The sequence below is a fragment of the Oncorhynchus tshawytscha genome, linkage group LG06 (genome assembly GCF_018296145.1).
Source record: "Oncorhynchus tshawytscha isolate Ot180627B linkage group LG06, Otsh_v2.0, whole genome shotgun sequence".
Classification (NCBI taxonomy): domain Eukaryota; kingdom Metazoa; phylum Chordata; class Actinopteri; order Salmoniformes; family Salmonidae; genus Oncorhynchus; species Oncorhynchus tshawytscha.
Window position 1 is genome coordinate 3,803,051 of NC_056434.1, and position 17,164 is coordinate 3,820,214.

Below are 17,164 nucleotides of genomic sequence, written 5' to 3' on the forward strand. Positions count from 1 at the left end.
TAAAGATTAAACCTTGAAAACTTATTAGCGAGAACTTTAATATTTAACTAACGTTTTATGTGAGAGTGACAACCTCTTACACCAGTTAACCTAAAACTTTTTGTAACTGTTTATGGACATACAGCCTTTTAATTTATGTCACTCATTTTGTATATCTCTGAATGAAAAGGGATATAATGGCTGATACATCTTCTACACCTGCATTGCCTTGCTGTTTGGGGTTTTAGGCTGGGTTTCTGAACAACACTTTGAGATATCAGCTGATGTACGAAGGGCTTTATAAATAACATTTGATTTGATTTTTGATTTGATTTGGATTTGTTTTTAACCACAGAGAGAGGACCAGAGAAGAACTGTCTCACAAAATAAACAAACTTGGACACAATAATCATTAGCCCGACTTCTGCCGGCCCAGCAGTACCTCCATCTCCCCAGAGACTCCTCTTCCTCTCACACAGACAGACAGACAGACCCATCCAGCCAGGTAATCTGTGTCTTCTCCTCACCTGGTTTAGTGCCGGCCTAGTTAGGTGTCCAGTATCTAGTTAGGTGTCCCTTATCTAGTTAGGTGTCCAGTATCTAGTTAGGTGTCCAGTATCTAGTTAGGTGTCCAGTATCTAGTTAGGTGTCCAGTATCTAGTTAGGTGTCCAGTATCTAGTTAGGTGTCCAGTATCTAGTTAGGTGTCCAGTATCTAGTTAGGTGTCCAGTATCTAGTTAGGTGTCTAGTATCTCTTGGTCCAGCCCTGCTACCCAGTGCTCCAGTCTCTGCAGCCTATACCCAGGCCCCTCCAGACCAGGCTTTCTCAGGTCCAGGTATCCTTGCCAGGCCTACCGCCTAACCACCTCCAGATAAGCCTTCGTGGCCTCCATTCCTCTAGCCAGGTAGGCCCGCCAACCCCAGTACTCCAGTCTTGCTGCTCCACCCAGGCTCTTCCAGTCCAGGTCCAGCTATCGCTGTCCGGCCCGGCCATGGTTCTGTGTGAGGACAGGGAGTGTGGGGTGTGTTATCAGCCCTACTCCCGTCAGGATCGGATCCCCCGCGTGCTCCACTGTAGACACACCTTCTGTGCCACCTGCTTAGAGACCATGTCCCAGCCCAAGAGTGACATGGTCACCGTGTGCTGCCCGCTGTGCCGCCAGACCACCTGTGTAGGGCGCGGCCTCAGCCTTCAGGAGGCGCTGTGGGTCAACTCACGCCTCTGGGAATACATACCTGAGAGCAAAGAAGAGGAGGAGGAGGTGAAGGAAGAAGAGGAGGAGGAGGAGGGGAAGGAAGAAGAGGAGGAGGAGAGAGTGGAGGCTAACAGACAGACACAGGCCTCCTCACAGGCAGAATGGTGAGCCTTCTTCACTTGACCCACATGAACAAATACAACAATTTAATAAGAATACTACAGTACTATAGAATAGTACAGTACTTACTATAGAATACTACAGTACTTACTATAGAATACTACAGTACTTACTATAGAATACTACAGTACTTACTATAGAATACTACAGTACTTACTATAGAATACTACAGTACTTACTATAGAATACTACAGTACTTACTATAGAATACTACAGTACTTACTATAGAATACTACAGTACTTACTATAGAATACTATAGTTTACTATAGAATACTACAGTACTTACTATAGAATAGTACAGTACTTACTATAGAATACTACAGTACTTACTATAGAGTACTACAGTACTTACTATAGAATACTACAGTACATACTATAGAGTACTACAGTACTTAATATAGAATACTACAGTACTTACTATAGAATGCTACAGTTTAATGTAGAATACTACAGTTTACTATATAATACAACAGTACTTACTATAGAATACTATAGTTTACTATAGAATAATACAGTACTTACTATAGAATGACAGTTTGCTATAGAATACTACAGTACTTAATATAGAATACTACAGTACTTACTATAGAATACTACAGTACTTACTATAGAATACTACAGTACTTACTATAGAATACTACAGTACTTACTATAGAATACCACAGTACTTACTATAGAATACTACAGTACTTACTATAGAATACTATAGTTTACTATAGAATACTACAGTACTTACTATAGAATACTACAGTACTTACTATAGAATGCTACAGTTTAATGTAGAATACTACAGTTTACTGTACAGGCTGCAAACAGTATCGTGATTTGACACAATAATACTGCATAACAATAATACCCCTTTAACCACAAACAATGTCCTAACGGCAAATAACTAACGTGACTACACTCTCTCTCTCTCTCTCTCTCTCTCTCTCTCGCTCTCTCTCTCTCTCTCTCTCTCTCTCTCTCTCTCTCTCTCTCTCTCTCTCTCTCTCGCTCTCTCTCTCTCTCTCTCGCTCTCGCTCTCTCTCTCTCTCTCTCTCTCTCTCTCTCTCTCTCTCTCTCTCTCTCTCTCTCTCTCTCTCTCAGCCCCTACGTCTCAGCCCTACGTCGAAGCGCTCTAGAAAAATGCTGAAATTTCCGGCCTTCCTCAGGAAATTCAGTCTGACAAAACCACAGCATCAAGAGAGTCTTGTGCCTGGTTGTGGCAACGTGTAAGTAATCCTCACCTTGTGTTGGATCATCTGCTTCATCGTTAGGTCCAAATGGCACCCTATTCCTTATGTAGTGCACTACTTTTGACCAGGAGCTTTGGTCTACAGATGTAGGATCTTAATTTGATCGCCCTTTTCTTGCTGATAATTGACTGCAGGAAATGCAAACTTTTCGTCTGTTCAAGTTTTAAAAAGGCTTCTAAAGTTTGTCATTTCCACGTTAGAATGTCAGACTTGATTTGCTCTAACAAAAAAAATGTATCAAACTCCCACAAAAAAATATCCATGAATTATTATTCACGTTTCCTATTGCTGCAGGATTATTTTCCTGCTGTAGCAAACTGGCTCAAATTAAAATCCTACATCTGTACAAGGAAGGCCTGCTGATGTTGCATACTGTAGTACAAAACATTTCAACATCCACACATAAATCCTACTAACTCCCCTCGGTGATCAAAACATGTTGAGATATCCTAAACGTGATTAAGAAGGAATTTCTCCTATAATTTAGGTTGAGTGGTTTCTATGCTTATCTTCTGTTCCAGCGCCAGATTAACCTTGTGTTATTACATTTATGATGATTTAAAGCAAAAGTGAAACATATGACATTTTGAATATATTAATTTGAGCTTCACTTGTGATCATGGCTATATGCCCACTAATGTTATGTATTTTTATGTTTCCCCAACAGGGAGATGAAATCCTGGCGCAGGCTTCCAACTGCTGACACTTTTTAGGTCTCTCACGCGCTAGACGCAGGGATGTACGTGTACTGTATAAACAATGGAGTGTTTACAGTTCCTCTCTGATATAATAATCTGCATCTTTTGAACAATGACGTGTAGATTACCAGTTGACACCCACAGTCAACGGGCAACACTGTTAAAGAACAGCTCAGAGACAGTTGGGTCTGTATCCAATATGGCACCCTAGTCCATACAGGCTCTGGTTAAAAGTAATGCACTATATAGGGAATAGGGCTCTGGTTAAAAGTAGTGCACTATATAGGGAATAGGGCTCTGGTCTAAAGTAGTGCGCTATATAGGGAATAGGGCCCTGGTCTAAAGTAGTGCACTATATAGGGAATAGGGTGGCGTTTGGGACGTACGTTGTGCGTACCATGTGTGTATTGACTCTGACAAGATAGCCTTCATTGTTGAGAAGCAGTGAAACCGCCCCCAGTGGTCCTGTCTTCTTCCCCATTGGTTATTTTAGCCTTAATTCCCCACAGCTGGTGCAGTGGGATTTGGTTCAGCTGTCTCTAGGACAGACGTCCCAGTGGAAGCCAGGGTACCCCCTCCAACCACTCCCTCCTGCTGCCCCCCCCCTCCTCTTAACAGATGGCCTCCCGAGGATGACCCCCCCTCCACCCTCCTCCTTCCCCAGTGTCTGCAAACAGAGCGTTTAATTTATTATCAGCTATTGCATTCACGTCAATTTTAAAAAAATATATTATCTTTCATAATAAAAAAATCCATTTGAAAATATGAAAGTTTGTGTGTTGTTCTGTGTTCATGGGGTTCAGAAGTAATTTGACCTTTACACAGTGGTCCGTCAGTGGTCTTTCAGTTGATAAGGGGTTCATTTTCTCTGTGTGGTTTTACTCAGATGGTCTGAGCACAGTCATCTGCATAGTTTCCTACACAACATGCATCCCCGGGCCATCCCAGAGCCTTTCTTTAGAATCCCCTCATAATAAGACACAACATTTGCTCTCCAGTACTTGCACAAATTGTGTGTTTTGTTTTGAATGTTACAGTCACTCAGTGAAGGACATATAACCTTACCACAATGAACTCATTTATATATCCACCCCCCTCCATCAGAAACTCTCTGAACAGATGGTGGGTAGGTTCGTTCACAATGTAAATATGGTGCAGTTGAACAGCGGCAACTCAGCTGTGAGTACAATAGAGGGAGAGCATTCGCAATTATAAACTGGGTGGTTCAAGCTCTGAATGCTGATTGGCTGACAGCCGTGGTATATCAGACCGTATTCGACTGGTATGACAAAACATTGTTTTTTTTTTACTGCTCTAATTACACTGGTAACCAGTTTATAATAGCAATAAGGCACCTTTGGGTTTTTGGTAAATGGCCAATGTACCACGGCTAAAGGCAGTGTCAAGGCACTCCACGTTGCTTCGAGCTTAAAACATCCCTTAGCCGCGGTATATCGGCCATTTGCCACACCTCCTCTGGCCTTATTGCTTAATTAGGCAACTCCTAGTCTGTGTTCAAAGTGGCCCCCTATAACCCCAATATAGTGCACTACTTTTGACTGTAGCCCTATGGGCCATGGTCTTCAGTAGCGCACTAAGGGGCTGATTCCCGACGGTTAAGGGCGAGTATATGGAGCGTAATTCCCTTTTTATTCTCTTTTCTCTCTACACGTATGCTGACCTTGAACTTAAGCATGACAATAGCATGCTATTTACCCACTATTCAGTTACACCATATTAATGGAGGTGTGGTGGAGGCGTGTCTACAGATACACCATATTAATGGAGGTGTGGTGGAGGCGTGTCTACAGATACACCATATTAATGGAGGTGTGTTGGAGGCGTGTCTATAGATACACCATATTAATGGAGGTGTGTTGGAGGCGTGTCTATAGATACACCGTATTAATGGAGGTGTGTTGGAGGCGTGTCTACAGATACACCGTATTAATGGAGGTGTGATGGAGGCGTGTCTACAGATACACCATATTAATGGAGGTGTGTTGGAGGCGTGTCTACAGATACACCATATTAATGGAGGTGTGTTGGAGGCGTGTCTACAGATACACCATATTAATGGAGGTGTGTTGGAGGCGTGTCTATAGATACACCATATTAATGGAGGTGTGTTGGAGGCGTGTCTATAGATACACCGTATTAATGGAGGTGTGTTGGAGGCGTGTCTACAGATACACCGTATTAATGGAGGTGTGTTGGAGGCGTGTCTATAGATACACCATATTAATGGAGGTGTGTTGGAGGCGTGTCTATAGATACACCGTATTAATGGAGGTGTGATGGAGGCGTGTCCATAGATACACCATATTAATGATATGAAGACACTCCTCCAACCCACCTTCATTAATACGGTGTATCTGTAGACACACAAGGCTTGTCTAGGAAAGGCGTGTCTAGGAAAGGCGTGTCTAGGAAAGGCGTGTCTAGGAAAGGCGTGTCAAGGAAAGGCGTGTGTAGGAAAGGCGTGTCTAGGAAAGGCGTGTCTAGGAAAGGCGTGTCTAGGAAAGGCGTGTCAAGGAAAGGCGTGTCTAGGAAAGGCGTGTCTAGGAAAGGCGTGTCTAGGAAAGGCGTGTCAAGGAAAGGCGTGTGTAGGAAGGTGTTTGTAGGAAGGTGTTTGTAGGAAAGGCGTGTCTAGGAAAGGCGTGTCTAGGAAGGCATGTCTAGGAAAGGTGTGTCTAGGAAGGCATGTCTAGGAAAGGTGTGTCTAGGAAGGCATGTCTAGGAAAGGTGTGTCTAGGAAGGTGTGTGTAGGAAGGTGTGTGTAGAAAGGTGTGTGTAGAAAGGTGTGTGTAGAAAGGTGTTTGTAGATAGGTGTGTGTAGGAAGGTGTGTCTAGGAAGGCATGTGTAGGAAAGGTGTGTCTAGGAAGGCATGTCTAGGAAAGGTGTGTCTAGGAAGGTATGTGTAGAAAGGTGTGTGTAGGAAGGTATGTGTAGAAAGGTGTGTGTAGGAAGGTGTGTGTAGGAAGGTGTGTGTAGGAAGGTGTGTGTAGAAAGGTGTGTGTAGAAAGGTGTTTGTAGATAGGTGTGTGTAGGAAGGTGTGTCTAGGAAGGCATGTGTAGGAAAGGTGTGTCTAGGAAGGCATGTCTAGGAAAGGTGTGTCTAGGAAGGTATGTGTAGAAAGGTGTGTGTAGGAAGGTATGTGTAGAAAGGTGTGTGTAGGAAGGTGTGTGTAGGAAGGTGTGTGTAGAAAGGTGTGTGTAGAAAGGTGTGTGTAGAAAGGTGTGTGTAGAAAGGTGTGTGTAGAAAGGTGTGTGTAGGAAGGTATGTGTAGAAAGGTGTGTGTAGGAAGGTGTGTGTAGAAAAGGCGTGCATAGGAAAGGTATCCATATCTAAATCGGAATCGGGCCCTAAGTAGGGTAAAAGTTGGATGTAATGAGACACAGCCCTATTGTTCTGAAACAGGTACTAGTGGTTACTTCTCCATGGGGGCAATCATGTAACCCATGAGGTTACCGGTCATATTACCAGGGTTACAGCTTCCAAGCCTGTTCTATTCATTCTATTTCTATGCTCCTACAGTTGTGAAAGAGGTACTAGAATAGTGACTACTTCCCTCACCTAGTTTCCCTTTTCCACATCACCGACCCATGACACGTCACCGACCCATGACACGTCACCGACCCATGACACGTCACCGACCCATGACACGTCACCGACCCATGACACATACCGGTATACCACTTAATAAAGGACTGGGAAAACACGGGGGAGATTTGTCAACGCTACAATACTGTCTTACTCTGAGGGCTGTATGACAGAACAACAGCATGACAGAAAAACACACTCGGCGATGGAAGTGAATTTCATGCCTTCTTCTTTTTGTTCATTGAGCATCTGTGACGATTTCAACGTTTTACGAGTCCAGAATATAGGATCATCATCTCTGTTATGTAGATCAAATCAAAGTTTATTGGTCGCGTAACACAGATCTGCAGGTGTTATAGCAGGTGTTACCAGTTAGATGGGCTTTTCCTCTTTGGCTATACTGTATATGCCTCGTGCATAGTGACCAGTGTTACTAGCTAGATGGGCTCTTTCTCTTTGGCTATACTGTATATGCCTCGTGCATAGTGACCAGTGTTACTAGCTAGATGGGCTCTTTCTCTTTGGCTATACTGTATATGCCTCGTGCATAGTGACCAGTGTTACTAGCTAGATGGGCTCTTTCTCTTTGGCTATACTGTATATGCCTCGTGCATAGTGACCAGTGTTACTAGCTAGATGGGCTCTTTCTCTTTGGCTATACTGTATATGCCTTGTGCATAGTGACCAGTGTTACTAGCTAGATGGGCTCTTTCTCTTTGGCTATACTGTATATACCTCGTGCATAGTGACCAGTGTTACTAGCTAGATGGGCTCTTTCTCTTTGGCTATACTGTATATGCCTCGTGCATAGTGACCAGTGTTACTAGCTTCTTTTGTTTTTGTAAGTGGGGGCCACTTTGGGTTGAGACAATCATTCAGTGGGCCTCACAGAGCCTTCATTTGTAGTACTTTTCATTCCAATATGATCAATTATCAATTTGAGAGCAACGTCATAGCAACGGAGCACATGCAATTGATTTGATGTACAGCACATCACAAATATATACGAACACACATCAAATCAGGCAACATCGCATGTATACGACCCATATTAAGGGTTACCTCATGATGAGTGAAATATCAAATCAAATCAAATCAAATCAAATCAAATTTTATTTGTCACATACACATGGTTAGCAGATGTTAATGCGAGTGTAGCGAAATGCTTGTGCTTCTAGTTCCGACAATGCAGTAATAACGAGCAAGTAATCTAACTAACAATTCCAAAAAAAAAAAACTACTGTCTTATACACAGTGTAAGGGGATAAAGAATATGTACATAAGGATATATGAATGAGTGATGGTACAGAGCAGCATAGGCAAGATACAGTAGATGGTATCGAGTACAGTATATACATATGAGATAAGTATGTAAACCAAGTGGCATAGTTAAAGTGGCTAGTGATACATGTATTACATAAGGATGCAGTCGATGATATAGAGTACAGTATCAACGTATGCATATGAGATGAACAATGTAGGGTAAGTAACATTATATAAGGTAGCATTGTTTAAAGTGGCTAGTGATATATTTACATAATTTCCCATCAATTCCCATTATAATTCATTGTAAATGTATAGTCTGTTTTTGCTATCCTTGTGAGGCAATCCAGGTGTGCATTGGTTAGTCTGTTTCTATGTTTTTGTTTCACTATGTTCATTGTTGTGCTCCTGAGTGGCACAGTGGTCTAAGGCATTGCAGTGCTAGAGGTATCACTACAGACCCTGGTTCAATCCCGTGCTGTATCACAACCAGCCTTGATCGGGAGTTGGCCCAGCGTCATCCGGCTTAGGGGAAGGTTTGGTCGGGCTAGACAATCACTTTAAATAAGAATTTGTTGTTAATTGACTCAACTGGTTAAATAAAAAACATCAAAAATGTTTTGAAAATGTTTCTTCACGTGATGATGTCACTTTTTTGTGCACACTGCTCCAGAAACGGGTAACACCTGATCTTAGTTCACCTTGCAATGTGTCATGTGCTCGCAGCTCCACTATCTCACTCTCTATTCCAGCACGGTCAGGACAGAGGGCTGTGATGACTGGGGGTCAGAGATGACACTATCTCACTCTCTATTCCAGCATGGTCAGGACGGAGGGCTGTGATGACTGGGGGTCAGAGATGACACTATCTCACTCTCTATTCCAGCATGGTCAGGACGGAGGGCTGTGATGACTGGGGGTCAGAGATGACACTATCTCACTCTCTATTCCAGCATGGTCAGGACGGAGGGCTGTGATGACTGGGGGTCAGAGATGACACTATCTCACTCTCTATTCCAGCATGGTCAGGACGGAGGGCTGTGATGACTGGGGGTCAGAGATGACACTATCTCACTCTCTATTCCAGCATGGTCAGGACAGAGGGCTGTGATGACTGGGGGTCAGAGATGACATTATCTCACTCTCTATTCCAGCAAGGTCAGGACAGAGGGCTGTGATGACTGGGGGTCAGAGATGACACTATCTCACTCTCTATTCCAGCATGGTCAGGACAGAGGGCTGTGATGACTGGGGGTCAGAGATGACACTATCTCACTCTCTATTCCAGCATGGTCAGGACAGAGGGCTGTGATGACTGGGGGTCAGAGATGACATTATCTCACTCTCTATTCCAGCAAGGTCAGGACGGAGGGCTGTGATGACTGGGGGTCAGAGATGACATTATCTCACTCTCTATTCCAGCACGGTCAGGACGGAGGGCTGTGATGACTGGGGGTCAGAGATGACACTATCTCACTCTCTATTCCAGCACGGTCAGGACGGAGGGCTGTGATGACTGGGGGTCAGAGATGACACTATCTCACTCTCTATTCCAGCACGGTCAGGACGGAGGGCTGTGATGACTGGGGGTCAGAGATGACACTATCTCACTCTCTATTCCAGCACGGTCAGGACGAAGGGCTGTGATGACTGGGGGTCAGAGATGACACTATCTCACTCTCTATTCCAGCACGGTCAGGACAGAGGGCTGTGATGACTGGGGGTCAGAGATAACACTGGCACATGAAAAGGGGTTTTCAATTAAGTTGAAAACTCCATGATATCCTTGAATCTTGACTCAAACTCCAACTTAAACTCTTCCATCCCACGCACAAATGCATCCTAGCTGAAATGTTGCAGTACGTCAGGGTTGGATGTGGTGACAGACCTGAGTGTTGGGAAATTAACAAACTGTCTGTCAGGTATGAACAGTGTGGCGATTTTATTTTGAAGCTATTTTAAAACATTGAATTGAAATTGTATCATTGTTTTTTGTATCACAGCGAGCCGCAAATTAAGGGCTCGCGGGTCGCTGAGTACCACCGACATACACTGTAGGGACCTGTGTTTAAAAAATAAAAAAAATTATTTAAGTGACCATTGTGCTGTTGTTGCTGTTATAAATACTAAGGTTCCTAAGACAAACCCACGCTTTATTCATAAGAGAAATGTTAAAAGTTGTAATGAGCAGGCTTTCATGATTTGTTTAATTTTGACAGGAGCAGATTGAGCTTATTCCTGATGTGGAAACTGCCTGGAAATTCTTTCATGAGGATTTCCCCCCCCCTCAAATAGTATACAAACATGCCCCATTCCACAGGTTCAGAGTTAAAGGTAGGGATAATGCATGGTTTTCTCCAAATAGTAAACAAACATGCCCCATTCCACAGGTTCAGAGTTAAAGGTAGGGATAATGCATGGTTTTCTCCAAATAGTAAACAAACATGCCCCATTCCACAGGTTCAGAGTTAAAGGTAGGGATAATGCATGGTTTTCTCCAAATAGTAAACAAACATGCCCCATTCCACAGGTTCAGAGTTAAAGGTAGGGATAATGCATGGTTTTCTCCAAATAGTAAATAAACATACCCTATCCCACAGGTTCAGAGTTAAAGGTAGGGATAATGCATGGTTTTGTCACGACTTCTACCGAAGGTAACTCCTCTCCCTGTTCGGGCGGCGCTCGGCGTCGCCGGTCTACTAGCCGGTCTACTAGCCGGTCTACTAGCCGGTCTACTAGCCGGTCTACTAGCCGGTCTACTAGCCGGTCTACTAGCCGGTCTACTAGCCGGTCTACTAGCCGGTCTACTAGCCGGTCTACTAGCCGGTCTACTAGCCGGTCTACTAGCCGGTCTACTAGCCGGTCTACTAGCCGGTCTACTAGCCGGTCTGCTAGCCGGTCTGCTAGCCGGTCTGCTAGCCGGTCTGCTAGCCGGTCTGCTAGCCGGTCTGCTAGCCGGTCTTCGGTCTACTAGCCGGTCTACTAGCCGGTCTACTAGCCGGTCTACTAGCCGGTCTACTAGCCGGTCTACTAGCCGGTCTACTAGCCGGTCTACTAGCCGGTCTACTAGCCGGTCTACTTTAGCCGGTCTACTAGCCGGTCTACTAGCCGGTCTACTAGCCGGTCTACTAGCCGGTCTACTAGCCGGTCTACTAGCCGGTCTACTAGCCGGTCTACTAGCCGGTCTACTAGCCGGTCTACTAGCCGGTCTACTAGCCGGTCTACTAGCCGGTCTACTAGCCGGTCTACTAGCCGCTACCGATCCCTTTTTCTTTTTCTGGTTGTTTTGTCTGTGTTCCTTTTCACACCTGGTTTTCATTGCTTTGATTTCTGTGGGTATATAGGGCACCTGTTACCTGCCGTAATTCGTGCAGGATTAGACTTGTGTGCATTGCGCTCGATTGTATTTGATGTTTGTTGTTTTTTCGCTATTACGCACGTGTATGTAAAGTGTCGGAACTGTGTTTGTTCCTCCGTGCGTTTGCACGAGTTTCTGAGTATTCGAGAGCGTAGTTTTGGGGTTTTGGTCTGTGCCATTTTTGTATTGCTGGACTATATTATTAAACACGCTTCTCAGACATCCCTGCTCTCTCCTGCGCCTGACTCCTACACCTCTCACCAAGACGCATGTTATCACAGGTTTTCTCCAAATAGTAAACAAACATGCCCCATTCCACAGGTTCAGAGTTAAAGGGAGGGATAATGCATGGTTTTCTCCAAATAGTAAACAAACATGCCCCATTCCACAGGTTCAGAGTTAAAGGTAGGGATAATGCATGGTTTTCTCCAAATAGTAAACAAACATGCCCCATTCCACAGGTTCAGAGTTAAAGGGAGGGATAATGCATGGTTTTCTCCAAATAGTAAACAAACATGCCCCATTCCACAGGTTCAGAGTTAAAGGTAGGGATAATGCATGGTTTTCTCCAAATAGTAAACAAACATACCCCATTCCACAGGTTCAGAGTTAAAGGGAGGGATAATGCATGGTTTTCTCCAAATAGTAAACAAACATGTCCCATTCCACAGGTTCAGAGTTAAAGGTAGGGATAATGCATGGTTTTCTCCAAATAGCAAACAAACATGCCCCATTCCACAGGTTCAGAGTTAAAGGGAGGGATAATGCATGGTTTTCTCCAAATAGTAAACAAACATGCCCCATTCCACAGGTTCAGAGTTAAAGGTAGGGATAATGCATGGTTTTCTCCAAATAGTAAACAAACATGCCCCATTCCACAGGTTCAGAGTTAAAGGGAGGGATAATGCATGGTTTTCTCCAAATAGTAAACAAACATGCCCCATTCCACAGGTTCAGAGTTAAAGGGAGGGATAATGCATGGTTTTCTCCAAATAGTAAACAAACATGCCCCATTCCACAGGTTCAGAGTTAAAGGTAGGGATAATGCATGGTTTTCTCCAAATAGTAAACAAACATACCCCATTCCACAGGTTCAGAGTTAAAGGGAGGGATAATGCATGGTTTTCTCCAAATAGTAAACAAACATGCCCCATTCCACAGGTTCAGAGTTAAAGGTAGGGATAATGCATGGTTTTCTCCAAATAGTAAACAAACATGCCCCATTCCACAGGTTCAGAGTTAAAGGTAGGGATAATGCATGGTTTTCTCCAAATAGTAAACAAACATGCCCCATTCCACAGGTTCAGAGTTAAAGGTAGGGATAATGCATGGTTTTCTCCAAATAGTAAACAAACATGCCCCATTCCACAGGTTCAGAGTTAAAGGGAGGGATAATCCATGGTTTTCTTCTGAGCTGTCTTGTATTATTCACGAACATAATCTAGCCTGGGCTAAGGCAAGGACATCATGTTCTGATGCTGATTGGCTGGTTTTTAGGCTGCTACTAAACAAGTGTTCTTGTTATCCTCTTGGAACCTATTGAGCCTCCAACTATGATGTCACTCTGGTCAGGGGGCTTTAACTCACTGTCTAATTCAGGGGGGGACGACACACTGGAATCTGTTATGTTTATAATTAATGGATTTTTTGTTTTGTTTATCATAATTGCGTTGGAAGTCAGCCCATCTGTTCTGTAACACCAAACTGCCACCATCTGTCTATGAGACATCAGTAATCTCTGTTTGCTGACAGTGACCTCTTCAAAGACAATGTAGTAATTGAGGAGGGGTGGGAAAAGTGGGTTAGCCCTAACCCTAACCTAATCCAAACCCTAACCCAATGTAGTAATTGAGGAGGGGTGGGAAAAGTGGGTTAGCCCTAACCCTAACCCTAACCCCTAACCTATGTAGTAATTGAGGAGGGGTGGGAAAAGTGGGTTAGCCCTAACCCTAACCCTAACCTAACCCTAACCTAACCCTAACCCTAACCCTAACCTAACCCTAACCCCTAACCCCTAACCCAATGTAGTAATTGTGGAGGGTGGGAAAAGTGGGTTAGCCCTAACCCTAACCCTAACCTAACCCTAACCCCTAACCCTAACCTAACCCTAACCCCTAACCCTAATCCCTAACCCTAACCCTAACCCTAACCCTAACCCCTAACCCCTAACCCAATGTAGTAATTGAGGAGGGGGTGGGAAAAGTGGACCCAAAGCGTGGGCATGCACTGCACCATGTACCAAAGGTTTCTTTCAGAAAGTAGGATGTGAGTATACTGGGACGGGTCATTCAGGGTTCAAAGGCCAATCAGTGAGGAAAGGGGGGTCAGATCAAAGGTCGTCCGTGAGATCAGATCTTTAAGAGCACGTTTCCATGCAGGCTCAGTTGATAAGAGGTTGAAACTATCTCGAACAACGAACCTTGAGGAGAAAAAATTCAGTCCCATTCAAAATATTATTTTCCTTAACCCTTAACCCTAACCTGAAAACCTAACCTTAACCCTAGCTCCTAACCCTAACCCTAGAACCAACAATAGCTCCTAGCTCTAAACCTAACCCTAGCTCCTAACCCTAACCCTAACCCCAAGCCTAATCCTAAACTCTAACCCCTAACACTAATTCTAAGCCTAATCCTAATCCTAACCCTAATCCCTAACACTAATTCTAACCTTAACCCTAAACCCCCAGGAAATAGAATTTGACCTTGTGGGGACCAACAAAATGTCCCCAGTTGTTTGTGTATTATTCTTGTGGGGAAATCTAGTCTAGTCCCCAGAAGTATAGTTAAATACATCTACACACACACACACACACACACACACACACACACACACACACACACACACACACACACACACACACACACACACACACACACACACACACACACACACACACACACACACCTATGCTATTTTATTATTCTTTCGGTCTGAGATACGAAGCTATGTAGACGGAAACCCTTTAGCAGAAGCACAGCAATAGAACACATGGTCTCTTCCCCTATAGAACACATGGTCTCTTCCCCTATAGAACACATGGTCTCTTCCCCTATAGAGCACATGGTCTCTTCCCCTATAGAACACATGGTCTCTTCCCCTATAGAACACATGGTCTCTCCCCCTATAGAACACATGGTCTCTTCCCCTATAGAACACATGGTCTCTTCCCCTATAGAGCACATGGTCTCTCCCCCTATAGAACACATGGTCTCTTCCCCTATAGAACACATGGTCTCTCCCCTATAGAACACATGGTCTCTTCCCTATAGAGCACATGGTCTCTTCCCCTATAGAGCATATGGTCTCTTCCCCTATAGAACACATGGTCTCTTCCCATATAGAACACATGGTCTCTTCCCTATAGAACACATGGTCTCTTCCCTATAGAACACATGGTCTCTTCCCTATAGAACACATGGTCTCTTCCCCTATAGAACACATGGTCTCTTCCCCTATAGAACACATGGTCTCTTCCCCTATAGAACACATGGTCTCTTCCCCTATAGAACACATGGTCTCTTCCCTGTAGAACACATGGTCTCTTCCCCTATAGAACACATGGTCTCTTCCCCTATAGAACACATGGTCTCTTCCCTATAGAACACATGGTCTCTTCCGCTATAGAGCACATGGTCTCTTCCCCTATAGAGCACATGGTCTCTTCCCTATAGAGCACATGGTCTCTTCCCCTATAGAACACATGGTCTCTTCCCCTATAGAACACATGGTCTCTTCCCCTATAGAACACATGGTCTCTTCCCCTATAGAACACATGGTCTCTTCCCTATAGAACACATGGTCTCTTCCCCTATAGAGCACATGGTCTCTTCCCCTATAGAACACATGGTCTCTTCTATAGAACACATGGTCTCTTCCCCTATAGAACACATGGTCTCTTCCCTATAGAACACATGGTCTCTTCCCTATAGAGCACATGGTCTCTTCCCCTATAGAACACATGGTCTCTTCTATAGAACACATGGTCTCTTCCCTATAGAGCACATGGTCTCTTCCCTATAGAACACATGGTCTCTTCTATAGAACACATGGTCTCTTCCCCTATAGAACACATGGTCTCTTCCCGTATAGAACACATGGTCTCTTCCCTATAGAACACATGGTCTCTTCCCTATAGAACACATGGTCTCTTCCCCTATAGAACACATGGTCTCTTCCCCTATAGAGCACATGGTCTCTTCCCCTATAGAACACATGGTCTCTTCCCCTATAGAGCACATGGTCTCTTCCCTATAGAGCACATGGTCTCTTCCCCTATAGAACACATGGTCTCTCCCCCTATAGAACACATGGTCTCTTCCCCTACAGAACACATGGTCCCTCCCCTATAGAACACATGGTCTCTTCCCTATAGAACACATGGTCTCTTCCCCTACAGAACACATGGTCCCTCCCCTATAGAACACATGGTCTCTTCTATAGAACACATGGTCTCTTCCCTATAGAACACATGGTCTCTTCTATAGAACACATGGTCTCTTCCCCTATAGAACACATGGTCTCTTCCCCTATAGAGCACATGGTCTCTTCCCTATAGAACACATGGTCTCTTCCCCTATAGAACACATGGTCTTTTCCCTATAGAACACATGGTCTCTTCCCCTATAGAGCACATGGTCTCTTCCCTATAGAGCACATGGTCTCTTCCCCTATAGAACACATGGTCTCTCCCCTATAGAACACATGGTCTCTTCACCTATAGAACACATGGTCTCTTCCCTATAGAGCACATGGTCTCTTCCCTATAGAGCACATGGTCTCTTCCCTATAGAACACATGGTCTCTTCCCTATAGAACACATGGTCTCTTCCCTATAGAACACATGGTCTCTTCCCCTATAGAACACATGGTCTCTTCCCCTATAGAACACATGGTCTCTTCCCCTATAGAACACATGGTCTCTCCCCTATAGAACACATGGTCTCTCCCCTATAGAACACATGGTCTCTCCCCTACAGAACACATGGTCCCTCCCCTATAGAACACATGGTCTCTTCTATAGAACACATGGTCTCTTCCCCTATAGAACACATGGTCTCTTCTATAGAACACATGGTCTCTTCCCCTATAGAACACATGGTCTCTTCCCTATAGAGCACATGGTCTCTTCCCCTATAGAACACATGGTCTCTTCCCTATAGAACACATGGTCTTTTCCCTATAGAACACATGGTCTCTTCCCCTATAGAGCACATGGTCTCTTCCCTATAGAGCACATGGTCTCTTCCCCTATAGAACACATGGTCTCTCCCCCTATAGAACACATGGTCTCTTCACCTATAGAACACATGGTCTCTTCCCCTATAGAGCACATGGTCTCTTCCCTATAGAGCACATGGTCTCTTCCCTATAGAACACATGGTCTCTTCCCCTATAGAACACATGGTCTCTTCCCCTATAGAACACATGGTCTCTTCCCCTATAGAACACATGGTCTCTTCCCTATAGAACACATGGTCTCTTCCCCTATAGAACACATGGTCTCTCCCCTATAGAACACATGGTCTCTCCCCTATAGAACACATGGTCTCTCCCCTATATAACACATGGTCTCTCCCCCTATAGAACATATGGTCTCTTCCCCTATAGAACACATGGTCTCTTCTATAGAACACATGGTCTCTTCCC

At 44.3% G+C, this 17,164-nt stretch overlaps 1 protein-coding gene across 1 annotated transcript in view; it reads left to right on the plus strand.

Moving 5' to 3' along the window:
• The window catches only part of im:7152348 (uncharacterized protein LOC559250 homolog), a 4,420-nt gene extending 358 nt beyond the window's left edge, over window positions 1-4,062 (plus strand). The window contains exons 2-4 of the mRNA XM_042322855.1: window positions 335-1,339; window positions 2,460-2,570; window positions 3,262-4,062. Coding sequence (XP_042178789.1) covers window positions 972-1,339; window positions 2,460-2,570; window positions 3,262-3,307 — 525 coding nt within the window. The 5' untranslated portion in view covers window positions 335-971 and the 3' untranslated portion in view covers window positions 3,308-4,062. The remainder of the gene's footprint in view (window positions 1-334; window positions 1,340-2,459; window positions 2,571-3,261) is intronic.
• The last annotated feature ends 13,102 nt before the right edge of the window (window positions 4,063-17,164 follow it).